General features: G+C 41.7%; 1 protein-coding gene across 4 annotated transcripts in view; it reads left to right on the top strand.

The window, feature by feature from the left end:
* Nucleotides 1-13,579, top strand: part of PLEKHM3 (pleckstrin homology domain containing M3) — a 102,189-nt gene extending 88,610 nt beyond the window's left edge. For 3 of the 4 annotated variants that reach the window (XM_061607820.1, XM_061607818.1, XM_061607819.1), the window contains one exon: nucleotides 11,288-13,579. In XM_061607820.1, coding sequence (XP_061463804.1) covers nucleotides 11,288-11,465 — 178 coding nt within the window. In that variant the 3' untranslated portion in view covers nucleotides 11,466-13,579. The remainder of the gene's footprint in view (nucleotides 1-11,287) is intronic. The other variant, XM_061607821.1, reaches the window with a different exon arrangement.
* Nucleotides 13,580-15,044: the final 1,465 nt, after the last annotated feature.

The raw sequence follows: 15,044 nt of genomic DNA, 5'->3' as shown, positions 1-15,044 counted from the left end.
CAAGTAAGATAGCCACATAGGCAATGTTTTCTATTTATTTATTTATCTATTTATTTATTTATTTATTTATTTATTTATTTATTGTGCATCAACAGAACAAATCATGACAAAAACAAACAATATCCAGGGATGATTATAAATTTGAACCCCCATTCTTTGACAGTCCTGCAAGGCTGCTATAACTACATAGAAAACTCTGACGAAGTCTGAGTGTCCATTCCAAAATAAAACAGATTACTGCTATTGGGCCCATTTCCAGGTCTCTAAGAGTTCTGCTCGATGTAAGTCCATACATAACCATTTCCACCACCCTCTCTTCCAAAGCCTTCGAAAGGTGGGTGAAAGTGTCAAGTCCAAAACTTGTCTGGTATACTGGATAAAGCAGAACCATTTCCAATAAAAATCTAGAACATTGCTGTTGCCTCTGGCCTCTTTCAAGTTATTGTCAGTCTGCTTGCATCCTTCCCATTTTTGGCAACTCCAGTCTATCAGATGTAAGCATGAAAGTTATTCAGTCTTTGTGCATGGAGTGTGGAGTGTACTGCCTTCAAGTCGATTCCAACTTATGGCGACCCTGTGAATAGGGTTTTCATGAGGCTAAGAGGCAGTGACTGGCCCAAGGTCACCCAGTGAGCTTCATGGCTAGGTGGGGATTCGAACCCTGGTTTCCCAGGTCATAGTCCAACACCTTAACCAGTCCACCACACTGGCTCTCTTTGTCTTTGTGCATAGTCTGCTCATTCTCAGCCCCCATATATTTAGGAGTGTAAACAGAGGCATCCGCATAATAAACTGATGCGTTATAATTATTTATTGAAAGGTTATTTCCCAATATTTTGCCACATGTACGCATTCCTACATCATATGATAGTAGGTTCCTATACTTGTGCAATGTCTCCAGTATATAGATTTAGCGGTCTTATTGATTTGTGCCAGCCTCAGTGGTGTTAAATACTACCCCTGAATAAAGGTTGAGGAATTCTGCCTTATAGATGCTGGCATTACCTTAACTGGAGCTTTCTCCTACAGCCTGTTCCAAAGATGTCCAGGTATCTATTCCTTCACATTGTCCTCCCATCTATTTTTCAGTCTTGTAAACGAAAGAGTATCCATGTCGATTAAAGCTTTATACATTTTTGAGACAATACCTTTCATGTCTGACTCATGTTTTTTCACTAAGGCATCAAATGTAGTTAACCTTTTGGTGGCATTTTCCCTATTTGTCTAGTCACAGATGAAATAATGCACTTGCTACATGTGAAACCAATTCACCTGTATAATTTATGCCTTAATTGGTCTGGGAGATAAAGGTTTGCTTTTCACAGAAAAATCTTCCATCCGAAATAGTCTCCTAGGACATCTTAGAGGTACCTGTGTTAAACTTCTTTCTATAAAAGGAAGGGTTGTAGTACTAGGGGTAGTAGTGGTGGCACTTGATTCACTAATTTTTTGTCCCACTGTTTCCACACGTCAGTTATTGTGTGTAAAGAGTTTTGTAATCCATTCCAAGGTCCTAGAATTAAATTTATATCAAGGTGCTGTGGCAAATGTTTGTTGTGTTTAACTTAATTCCATCCTAGTCCATGGGTGTTCTGTGCTTTCAATAAATATAGACAATGTCACTCAAAACTGGTAAACTGCATAATATTTTAAAAGGTTTGGTATTCCACCCATTTGCTCTCCTTCTGCAGCAAGCCTTTATTAAGCTGATCATTCTCTGCCAACTTGGGAAAACGTTTGTCAAAATGGAAATGGGTAAAGCATAAAATGTATGCTTTGTATTTTTAAATTTATTTTTAAATCTATGTAATCTGCCTTGGGACCTGCATTCCAGGTGAGAGGTGGATAACAAAAATAAAATTGTTGTTGTTGTTATAAAAGAAGAAATTAATCTTAGAGAGAAGACCATTTTAAACGCACCAATCGTTCCCAAAATTGTAAGATTCTTCGTCTGCCATCTAGTATATTCTTTTTTTAACTGTCTTATCATGGGATGAATATTAAGCTGTTGTAACTTGGCCAAATTTCTAGGAACAATTACCCCCAAGTATTTAAACTGCTTGATGTATAGCATTATTTCAAATGTATGGTTTATGGTCCCTCTTCCAGTCAGAGCTAAATTGATACAGAGCATTTCCTCACTTATTACAATCCTGAGGGCTGTCACCTGCCCATATCTGGGGATTTCTTTCATCAGTTCTGTCATCGAAGAGATTGGTTCTGGGGTAACAAAGATAATATCATCAGCAACTAATTAAGATTATACATGCGCTCATTAATAGTCCTACCAGGTGTATTATCATTTTGTCTTGTGGCTCTCACCAGCAGCTCCAGGGAACAAATGGCATGCGTAAAAGGAGACATCCCGGCTTCATGCCCCTATAGAAGTTAAAAGTTCTAGAATCATATGCATTGACCAGAGCTTGGAAAAGTTACTTTTTTTGAACTACAACTCCCATCAGCCCAATCCAGTGGCCATGCTGGCTGGGGCTGATGGGAGTTGTAGTTCAAAAAAAGTAACTTTTCCAAGCTCTGGCATTGACCCATACTTTTGCTAAAGAGGGTTGGTATAGAGCTTGACCTGCAGTCCCAGTGGCATTTCTTTGACCAGGTGGAGCACAAAGGGCCACTCCAAGTGGTCAAAGACCTTCTGGACATCCAGGGGTACCACTGCTAGAGACTTCTTACGCACCTTGCAAGTATTAATAATATTTAATATTTTCCACATTGAATCAGCCAACCGTCTCCTAGGAATCAAGCCTACCTGATCTGTGTGAATATACTTGCTAATAATTTTATTCATTCTTGAGGCAAGAATAGCAGTGAATGTTTTTCAGTCCTGATTCCAAAATGGCACTGCTCTGTATGAGTCCACTAAATCTGCTTGTTTCCTTGGTTTCAGGATGACTGTTATCCTTACTTCCCTCCATGTTTCAGGAGGCTGCTCACCTTGTAATATCTCATTAAATAGCCCCCTCAAAACTGGGACCAGCATTTCTCTAAATGCTTTATAAAATTCAGCTGAAAACCAATCCATTCCTGGAGATTTGCCATTGTTCAATAGCTATAACATCCTCAGTTTTCTCATCAGTTAGAGGAGCATTAAGAAGGACCTGTGGTCCCCTTCGATTGGCTGAATCCCCACCTCATGCAAATAAGATTTTATATCATCCTACCCATGATTCTGAGATGTATACAACTTCTCATAATATGCTACAAAAAGATCTGCCATCTTTATCGTGTCATATTCAGGTTCCACATTATGCCAAACTGAAATGACTCTGCTCCTATCTCTCTCTTTTTAAAATGTTAGCTAGCATCCTTGAATTCTTATTTCCATGCTCATAGTGTCTCTGTTTTGTACAGAGACAGACAAATGCACAATCATATAGAGATAGATATATAACAAGTACAGTTTTGTGCATCTATGAAAATGTTGATTTTCTAATGCTTTACCCCTGAATGAATGAAGATGAAAATAAATATTAACACATCTGCCTTGTGGTGCACTTACTAGTACCCTACTAACTTTGTTACTGCTTATTCACACACATGTATTCATGCACCTCTTGTGTTTAAATGAGCACAAAACTGAACTTTTAATAGATCTTTGGCCTCCATTTAAACAGTGGCATTTTTTAAAAGAAATAAAAAAATTGCCTTAATGCCGTTCTCAGCATTCTTGAATTACTAGAAATTACAGTATGTTTGTGCCTTTGTTTACATATCTTTTTGCTTGTGCCAATGCTTGCTAAAAGAAAGAGCTCCTGCTGGGGCTCTTAGAGGAAAAAGCAAAACAGTGACTCTCATATGCCATTGGTAAAACCTGCCAGAGAGTCGCACTGGATTGTTACTATAGTAGTGTCTTGGAATTCTCATAGAGGCTGATGAAGAGGATAATTTCTGTTAAGAAAAGTAGTTTTTCTATGGATTCATTTCCAGATGTGATTTCTCAAGGCCTGCCTGTTACAGAGACAGATATATCTCAGGGCAGAAGGACACCCCCACCCTCTTTTAAAGGGCTGGAGTTTCCATTTGCACCGGGGGCTGTTTGCTCAGCATTCATTTTTTGTCAGTCCTTGAGCAAACAGAGCAAATACCTGGATAATGCACTCATCTGGCTTTGAATACACATATATTACATACCCTTTTCTTGCTAATCAGTGTGACACATTCCTTTGTTGGCCAAATGGTTCCAAAACAAACACAATCATTTCAGTTAATTAGCAAGGGTTTGGGGGCTGTGCCCGGCAGGCTCCTTACATCCTGTCCAACAATATACAGCCTGTCTTAGCACTGTTGTAGAAGGCTCCACATAATTTTTTTCTTTTCTTGTATCATTTTGTGTTCCTTAGTTAAAGTTACTCCCCTGTTTCGGATTTCCTGGGTGTCAGACTTTTCAGTGTTTTGGAATGAAACTAGCAGAGACACTAAAATACAAGTGGAAATATAATACAGTAGGGCCCCACTCATACGGCGGGTTACATTCTGGACCCCTGCCGTAAAGCGAAAACCGCTGTAGAGCAGAACTCATTGAATAGAATGGTGCGCGATGCCCAAAAACTGCCGTAAAAGTGGAACAAGAGCCGTATGAGTGGGGCTTTAGTGTAATTGCATCTAATTGAGACCGCTGTATTAGCGAAGAGCTGTAAAGCGAATCGCTGTAAAGCAAAGTGCCGTAAAGTGAAGCGCCGTAAAGCGGGGCCCTACTGTAGATGTGGCTTCAGATTTTTACTGTCTGTTCCGTTGGTTAGTTTTTAAAGAGACATAGGTAATGACAGGTCTGTTGAAAATAGTGCAGGGAGGCTTTATTGAAAACACTAAGTTCCAGAGACATAGTGTTAGATGGTAGTTACTCAGTGGGGTGGAGGAACAGCACTCTGCACATGCTTAAAGGTATTGTATTGTGATTTTGTACAGCTTTCAGGTCTGAGCTCTGTCACTAAGATCTGTTTCATATTTTACTGCAAAAGTTTTCAAAAAAAGAGTTCAACCGTGGCAAAGTAAGATTTAGATAAATGCTTAGTAAGGAGAAACTTCAGGTTATGCTTCATGTTAGTGTTGGGAAACTTTTTGTTTCTGGGTTATTGTTGATCTTGTTTTGTGTATCAGCTTCAGGGGCAAGGATCTCAAACTGAGACTCAGGCCTGGCTCCAGCAGGCAGCCAATTTCAGCACTGGCCCCGTGGGGGGCCCTGCAGCTGAGAGGGGCCCCTGCTGCTGGGGCTAGCAAGGTGTACCTCCTGCTCCACAATCCATGCTAGCATCAGGCTGTGTAGCATGTGCCCTGTGCCCTGATACTGGTGCAGATCATGGAGTGTGAGCCACCCTCTCAGACAACACCCCTTGCCACCCACCACCAGCATGGGCTGGCCACGCCACTTTCCACATCACCATGCCTGCACTGCGCACACATGTTTACCATCACACAAGCTGGCAGTCATGCACACTGATGCAGCTGGGCCTGTTTAAGCCCCCGGCAGCGGTGGTAGTGGTAGTGCCACTGCGCCACCGCCGCCTTCGAGGGCCTGCTGCAGTCTGGTACTGACCCTGCTGTGACTCCTGGCAGCCAAGTTCCAGTGCCTTTCCTCCTACACCACCAACTCAGCCTATCTGCTGAAGGAATTGCTTGCTGAACTGTGTTACGCAGAGGTGCCACCTAGATAGTATTAGAAGACCTACCAGCTGATTCAGCAGCTAGTCAGGTGACCTACGGAGCCTGTGCAATTCCACTTTGCCCCATGAAGCCTCCTCCACAAGGCATACTCTTCAATCCACTCTAAGCCACTGTTCTTCAACTTTGGGTCTCCAGATGTTCTTGGGCTACAACTCCTAACATCCCTAGTCAGCGTAGCCACTGGTCAATGGATCATGGCAGTTGTAGTCCAACAACATTTGGTGACCCAACGCTGAAGAACACTGCTGTAAGCAACCTGACTCCCATTGAGAAGAGCCCATTAGGGTTAGTTCCTGTTGTTCAGTTTCCTTCACAGCACCTTGTGCCTCTAGAACCTGGCCATTTGGTTTTCTAGACTACGCTGGTTGCCTTTGACTCATCTGCCTACTAGCAGCCATTATGAGAACTGACCTTTCTCCAGTTGTCGATCATGCCATTTGCCTTTGGCCTTCATCTGGCTGAGGACTTACTCCCTCCTGACCCGGCTATCACTTGTTCACTCTAGTGAACCCTGACACATTGGTCTAAGGGTGCCATTCATCATGCAGGGTTCCTGTGTATTGTGGTCCTACCACTTTTGTCCCTGTATGAACATGTCCTGTCTCTGTGCATACAAACTCTGTGCAAGCACAAAGTCCCACAAGCTCTTGCATGTAGTGGGTCAAAGGAAAATGCATCTTTCAACTTTTCCCCCCAAATCTTCCTATGTACACTCCTGGCATCAGACTATAGAAAATGAAATAACTTGCACATGCAGCTCACTGAGCACCATACTAATGAATCATCTTGAATATGTCTTTTAAGAAAAATGTTGTGTCAAATATTTCAGAGCATGCATGAAAGCATGATGTTTTTGTGATTCAGAGCCAGAGAATCTCTTGTGGCTTCTAGGAAAGAATGCTAGGAGGGAGGAAGCTGATTAAGGATGGGGCTGGGACAGATGGGTAAGGAAAAAGGTGTGCTTCCCCTGTCAATTTCCAGCATATTCACAGAAGGTTCCCTTCCCCACCCCCAATCTCCCATGTTTAGAGTGGCTCTCCTATTGGGAGTGTGCTCCTGATTCATTTAACATGTTAAACCTTCCCTTAGAGATTCAAAGATGTTTCAGCACTATATATTCATATAAAGCTAGGCGATGCTCCACACAGTCGTGCCCCTATAGCAGCTGTGACCACAGGAAACCAAACATGAAAAGTGGCTTCCTCCCTGTGGGACTGCTGCAGGCAAAACGGAGTACATGAATGAGTCCATAGTTGCTTGTTTGTAGTCTAGTCTTTTTGTCATCTTCAAAGCAACAAATGTCTTCTCCACAATGTCACTGTATTTGTGCTCAAAAGGATCTGAGAAGAGAATAAAGGCTTCATAATAATGAGACTGTTTTGTAAATAAGTATCAATAAAGGAACACCCTCTTTCCCAACACAGGTGGTTCTCACTGCCCTCAGATGTTAGAGAAGTGGCTGATGCAGCTTCAAGCTGTGGCCCTGGCATGATAAGAAACGGGTGTTTGATTGCTTGGTTGAAACACCCAATGGTTCTGCAGCCACAGTAAGGATATGCTCCTTGATAATTCTGTTTAGAGTAGGCTGCAGCTGGACATGACTTCAGCTTTTAAGTTCTGCAAGTTCATCTTAGTTTCTCCTTTTCCCCTTAATTATTATTGAGCTATTTCGTGAATTCTGCAGCACAAAATTGACAAAGTGTTTAAGCGCCATATTCTTGTTTCCGCTTCTATTACGAGGAGACCGAAATTTGCTTCACACATTCCATTTGCTACACCTACCAGGGTCTTTCTTATGGGCCACAGGCAGTGGGACCTTCCCCATAGATAGGTGGTCATGCCTGGGTCTGATCCACTCCAGTACCAGCAGCTCCTCCTCGTTTTCTCACCACCACCACCGACTCCCATTCCATCCGCTTCCTCTTTCTCTTTGAAAGAAGAGCAGTGGCTTCAGCCACCATTTGCTTGCTTGCTTGTCCAATCTCTGCTTCCTTGCCCAATGGGATGGCATAGGTGGCTGCCCCAACTTTCCCATTGGGCCTAGAGGGAGGGAGCAGGTAAGTAAGCAAATGGCGGTGGGAGCAGCAGCAGTATTTCCTCTGCCTCACTGCTGCCACTGGGCCTGAAGGAGGTGGCAAGTCAAAGTGGCAAGGGAGAGGTTGCTGGCTTTGGCAAGAAGAGCAAAAGGAAGACCAGTTTCCACTGCCCAGCAACAATTTGTATGTGTTGGAACATCTGGTGTATGGTGAGTATAGACTTAAAAATTTGAAGTGTGATTGGAGCTGTGATTGGCTGAATCTGACTAATGTAGGTACAATTGGTGGCAACCCTGGGTTTCCCTCTCTTACAATGTGTGAAGTAGTCCTGATAGGAAGGAGAAACAGGATTCATGAAATGCTGATTGGCAATGGGTGTGCAGGAACATATACTAAAATCCCATAGAAATGGGGAATTGTGTAGAACTTGCAGCTTTCATCCCCTCAATACTAAAAGCCTCATCCAGATCCTTGTTTCTTACATGTTTTCAGCAGAAACAGTTCACAGATGTTTCTCGCTTTTCTACACAACCACAAGCACTCAGAACTTGCTTTCTTCTACTTCTTAAAATAAAGCTAAGATCATTAGGCATTTGTGGGAGTTACTGGGATCTGTTACCCCCTAGATTCCGTGCAAGGCAGGTTCCTTGACCCTCTGGCCCATTATTTGGTTTAGATTTCTTCTGTTCATTGTTTCAGTCATAGAAGCAATCGAGATGTCTGAGCAATTGAAGAATTACTCCCCAGTCACAATGGCTCCTGGCAAACAGAGCTCAGCAGATCCAATGGATTTTTACAATGCAAACTTTATCACTTGCCTCCAGGTTCCAACTCAAGTTATCATTGTTGCCATATGTTACTGGAATACAGTTGGGCAAAAACCCATGGTCTGGGTCCGCTTTGCATTGGGTCCACTGGAACTTCCAGTACACGAAAGCCTCTACTAGGGCACAGGCCTGGAACGCCACCTGCTTTTGATTAGGTCCCTTGGGCAAGCACAGCAGTTTCTCTACATCTTCCTGATCTTGGGAGACTTCTGGGTCATATCAATACCGGGAAATTGCATGAGAAGGCTGCTACTTATGAGTGCTAGCTTTGTGGAAAGAAAGTATATTCTCCCCAGTCTTTCCATTGCTGTTCTCTGTCTACCACAGGCTCACCCATAACACCTGCTCCCATGGCCTGTACCTGAACATCTCTACTGGCTAATGTCTATTTAGCCTCTAAGAAAGGAGGATCCCTGTGTATCCCTGGAGGATAATATATCACAACTATTTAAGATAAAATTACACACGCGAAATAAACATCATAGCAGTTAAAAGAGTGAAAAGGCGGAATAAAAATACTAATCATTAAAAGCCTGACTAATTGAAATGTCTTGATCTTGTTTGATGATGTTTCTGCAGGTTGTGCTGTCAAACCTTTCTGCTGCAGTTATTGGCGGTCTCTTTATTTTTTTATGAACTATGTGTGTTTTGTGTAAAATATGTTTTTGTTATAATGTATTTTTACTTAAGCCTATGCTGTTAAATATGTTATAAACCATTTGGAGACCTTTTTGTGCAACAAGCAACTAACAAGTTCTAATTATGATTATTATTGACCTGGGGCCTAAACTCACCAGACAAGGTTCCAGGCAGGCCTCTCCAGGAAGAGCTGATTTGGGGACCCTCAGAGAAAAGAGCCTTTCTTTGGTAGCCATCCTCCTAATTTCTGCAACCAGAGTTACCCAGAGAAGGGGCTCTAATAATCCCTGACTAATGGAGGGCAGGTTCATGCAAAGTTGCTTTAAAACTAGTGAATTCCAGTCAGTAAAGTAATTCTGCCGTGTTCTGATCTGAAATGTCCCTGTGGACTTGAAAGGCAGCCCCATGTACAACACATAACAGACATTTGACCAGGATGCTAGCAGAGCATGGATCACAGTGGCTAGGTTGCATTTGTCCAGGAGGGATTCTCTGTTCACAGTTTTCCGTTTTTACATGCAAGACTTATCACAGGAAGTATGGCTTTTCCCGCAGAAGCTCCTTTGGCAATAAACCAGTCTCTAAGGTGCCACTAATGAAGGCTGCAATTGTATGCATGTTAGGAACCAAGTCCTATTAAACTCAATTGGAGTTGATTTCGAAGTAAATAATCCATGTGTGGGATTGGGGTGCTATATGCTAATACAACTGCTCTTTTGGAATGACTCTCTTGCTTTCAGTTGTAACTGCTCTGCTTATCTTAAGAGTTAGTTTGGAAGTGAAAAAAGAACAGTTGGACCTGGGATAACTGGATAAAATGAAGAAGCTGGTTTGTGAAATGTTTGTGGAGCTTGAAATAAGGATGCTGGTGGGACTTTCAGTGAGGCCTTTGAAAAGTCATTCTTACCTGCTGTTCCCGATCCTGCTGGTGTCATCATCCCTTCTCTTTTATCAAGGAACAAGACTATTATTATCATTATCATCATCATCATCATCATCATCAACACTTTTATGGAACTCGTTAATTACCGGTGATATAAAGGGTTTGGTTTTTTGGTTTGTGTTTGTGGGGTTTTGTTGCTAGTTTTGCAAATTGTTTGATGTGTTTGCTCTTAATTTTAAAATCATTAATCTTCTCTTGTCCCTCCCTGCCCCCTGATTTAATGCATGTGGGTAGCAACGGCAGGTGTGCTTCACTTTTCCGTAATCCTGCAAGCGTCCATTTTGACAGAAATTCCTGATAAGCATTTACATTCTCCAGTTGACTGAGAAGAGTGATCAAAAGAGGGAAAGGGAGAGGCCATGAATGAATGCAAAATGGCACTCTCATCAATCATGGGTCTCTAGCGTTTCCCAAGAAATTGTAAATCACTAACGAAAGGGGAATTAGCTTGATAAAGTCAGCATTAGTGTCAGATGTGGATGATTTAAAATTGTTAAAGGCACAACTGTTTTCTTTGGCTGTCATCTTGTCTCCCATTTGGGTTGCCTGCATGTGCTCCAGTCCAGTAAAGAATGGATAACATGCTTAAATAATTAAGCTTGTAAAATCTACCAGAAATTTTAGATTAAGCAAATGGTAACAGCTGCAATCCTGCGTACAGTTAGGCTGCTTAAATCCCAGTGACTTCATTATCTGCACACAGAATTGTAGCCTAACTACCCTGCTAAATCACTGCCATAGTATGACTATCTGTATGTCTATGGAGGAAGGGCTGTTGCTCAGTGGTAGAGAATCTGCCTTGCATGCAGAAGATCCCAGGTGCAGTCTCTGGTATCTGCTGGTAGGACTGGGAATGTCCCCTGCCTGGAATTCTAGAGAGCTGTTGCCAGTCAGTGTAGACAATATTGAGCTAGATGCAGCATACAGAGATGACTCTGTAAAGCAGTTTGCTATGTTCCTATCACTTCTTTCTTATTGGGACTCTATAGTGTCTGAGCAACTTCTGAACATCTCTTAGGGTTCCTGGTTTGCAGAGGTCAGAATGAAGCTGGCATGGGAATGGTCTTGGCATAGAACTGGTACAATTCTTTTTCTCTGGACAGCGGGGAAGAAAGGCTTGAAACCTACACATAAATATATACAAATTTCTGGTTTTGTGCTCACAGGTGTGAGAGCTGTGGTGCAGTCTTCCATTCAGAATGCAAGGTGAAGTCAGTACCATGCCCCAGGTGTGTGCGGAGGGAGCTTCAGATGAAGCAGAAGTCTTTCTGGAGAAGACTCAACATGGATGAAAGCCTGGAAGAAGCCTGCAACATGTTTGAACTGTCCTATCAGAATACTTGACTCCAAGGAAGATGCTGGCAACCTTGCAGGGATCCCTTTCCTACTGTAGAATGAATGCTTACAAGGCAATGTTGCACTGCCAAGCAGAATCCTTTCCTGCAAAAAGATTGGCTGATACCCACCATTTGGTTATTGAATAGCAGGGGTCAGTGTTACCAAGAAGAAGATCAAAGGTAAAATGCGTTCATGAAGTGCATTCATGAAGTATAGGTGAACCAGCTGGTCAAAAGCCAAATGTATTTTACTTGAAATATTTCCTATTTTCTTTGCACCTATTGTTAGAAATATCTGATTTGTGTGCATTATTTATTATGTTTCCAAATGAAATATTTTGCAGAAATAGCAAAGGTGGCACTGGAATTTAAAGCCCCCAGAGTACTTTGGACAGGGTGCCTATGAATTGGAATTTGTGGGGTCTTTCCCAGGTTAGAAATATATTTTAGTGAGTAGTAGTTAAGAATACATTCCTCCCCCAAAGTAAACTCAATTATAGATCCACATCTAGATGACTATATAATAGCAATGTACACTATATAAACAAAGTGCTAAAATGCTGTTTAGATCTTGCATTAGTGGTCCTAACTATGGAAAAAGCAGCCCATGGTTGTAGAACATTCGCAGCTTTACACGTGCACACCATTCCAGTTTCCTAATAAGTCAATAATACAAATTCCTGTGATTTTTCTCATATGTAGCACCATAAAACACCAAAATGTATCTTTTTTGATGTTCGATCATGTTCACTGCTTTGCTGTTGCTGTGGAAGAAGACCACTTTTTCTAAGCGCCTTTCTACCATCTTCATACACAGTGTTGAAATTGTGAGCTGCATCCTGTTGAGGATTTCATAGGGCTGGGGTTTCCCTCTCTCTGTGCTGTTCTATCCTTTTGGCTTCTACTTGATACGTACATATAGAGAGAGAATAGTGGCCTGAGCAATTGCTGGGGACAAATGCTTCAGCATAGCAAAAAAGAGCAACAACTTGAACATCAGAAATCGGGACTTATGCACTTCTGGATCATGAAGCACATGTACAGAACTCAGTACATGGTAGCTGCAGATTGAGTGTAATGCACATCTGACAGTATGACCCCACATGGCACAGCATAGTGCAAATAGAGGTGTGCTTTCCTATATGTCTTGTATGGGTGGGAATGTGCTTCCTTATCTCTTGAAGGGTTCGTTACATGCTTTTTACCCGTGGTCACCTGGTGAACACTTGTTAACTTACTCATGTATCGCTGGATTGGGGCCCATTAGTTCTATCCTGTGTATCTGGTACTTAAGGATGCAGTAAAAGAAGTTAGTCAATGCTACATTTATTTGCCTTGATCCAAAGCAATCATGGGCACTCAGATTCATATACTGATCTCTTATGTGGACTTTCTAGCGAAATCAACGAAGAATTCCAGTCTTCATTCATGTTGGGTCCCTCCATTGAAACAGGCAAATCATAGAACATAGCAGCAGATTTAATTTACAGTAGATGTTCCCTGTGAAATTTCTTGAGCCTGTGTGTGTTTGTTTTTAACCACAATAAAATAAGCTATGGTTTATCAATACAGGGACAAACCTAGGAGAGTCGCAGGCTCATGTTCTTCCTCCTTGTCACCACTCTGGAGGAGGAGATCAGAAGTTTTTGCTTCAATTTTTTTAATAACCACAGTTTAGCATTACATCTAAATCCAGCCAAACTGCAGTTACCTTGAATGATAGTTGAATGAAAAAATCCAACTTCTAACCTTGGATGATGCCACTGACTGCCACTGACTTGTTTCAGCAAACTAAAGTTAAGATTAACCACAGTTTAGTGTTTGGACGTAACCCTAAACTGAGATTAATCAAAGGAGGAAGGCTGTGGCTTACCTTCACTTGTTCCTATAGCCACAAACTTTAGGTTATCGTTATGTCTGAATGCTAACAGGTCTCTGAGATCTTTCAATATTCAGTGCAGTCAGTACATCTATATTTTATGTTGTTACAAATCTGTAGGAAGTACATAGTTCTATAAAAACTAATGCATAGCTCTATGTATACCTATCTGTTAAGGCAACCTTCCCCAACCTGGTGTCCTCCAGATGTTTCAAACCACAGCTCCCATCAGCCCCACCCAGCATGGTCATGGATGGTGGGAGCTGTAGTTTGAAGCTGGAGGGCACCAGGTTGGGGAAGGCTATGTTAACCCAAGTAGGTTTTTAACCAGGTAGGTTGGTATGATGCCAATATCTTGGACTGCAATTCTATTTAAGACAACAAATATATTTAAAATGGGGATCTTGGCTACATCAAACCTTAATGTGCCTTTTAAACAGGAAGTTAAAAGCATCTATCTAAAACTGGAATTTTATAAATCAGAGGTGTGGAAAGGCTAGTTCCATAAGAAACACAAGGGATAGGAAAAATATTTAAGATTATGTATACTGAAATGTAGTATTCCTGTATCTAAGGCTTGAAAGAAAAGAACAGCAGGATCTGAGGGCTGCTGTTCACTTTACATTTCCATAACTCACCCCTGCATCTGTATATGTGGACATGTACAAATATGTAATCTGTGAAACCTGCTCCAAGACAAACCTGTATATGGTAGAGCCACATCTGAAGGGTCACAGTTCAGTGGTCTGTCGGAGTGTCCCTAGTGTGTTTTACTCACTTATTTAGGAGTTTTGCAAATATATTGCGATACAGGTGTGTTTGGTGAGAATTATTCTGTTGTTAAAATATGTAACTTGAGAAGCTAGTGTAATGGTAATGGGGGAAACTTCTCAAAACAATATACTGTTGTTGTACCCCTCCATGGAAGAAGGAAGTAGCAGCCACTCGTAGAAATCAATAGCACTCTTCAGATTAATTTTTGACTGTAACACAGTCAACAGCTCCAAAATGTCTGAAGTAAGCACTGAGATATGACTGCTGATGTCAGTTCAGCAATACAGTTGCTGTTGCTAGACAATTCAAGAGCACAACAGCTTTATAATGTTGCTTTTCCAACTATTCTATTTTGCTCTGGTGCGTAAGCCCTTCCAAAGACTAACAAAAGTGAATAGGCATCATTGCATTTCACAAGTGACATGTCATATGCTTATGAGTTGTTACTGGTATTGGTCTCTCCTTGGTGCAGTTTATGCTGGAGGTGTCCTCTTCATGTGGCAGAAGGCAGAATTTTGTTTGTTCACTTGTATTTGCCACACAATATAATATGACCTGACTCTTAAGAACTAAGCAACAGCAGCTACTGTCATATGTGTTGCAGTGGCAAAATGGAACAGTGCATTGAATAATGCCCAAGAACTTAATATAAAAAGGCACAAGACAAACCTGCTATTCTTAAATTCCTGCTTTGTCAGCAGGAAACCATTCCCTTACAATAGGAAGAAATTTCCTTCTGATTCTGTACCAATGTGTTTCCCAGACCATAGACAATTCCACCTCTGCCTGAATTTCTGCATGAGAAAAAGAGCGCACCAAGTCATGCTGAATTTATTGGGTTACAGCATTGAGTCCTTATTGATTCTCACAACTGCCAGGGAAAAGATTTATTTGTTTATTAAAAATGCACACTGACAATGAGTTTTGGCTGCT

Source organism: Rhineura floridana, chromosome 2 (assembly GCF_030035675.1).
Source record: "Rhineura floridana isolate rRhiFlo1 chromosome 2, rRhiFlo1.hap2, whole genome shotgun sequence".
Lineage (NCBI taxonomy): Eukaryota > Metazoa > Chordata > Lepidosauria > Squamata > Rhineuridae > Rhineura > Rhineura floridana.
The sequence above is the reverse complement of the archived record's forward strand: the minus strand, read 5'-3'. Positions and strand labels throughout refer to the sequence as shown.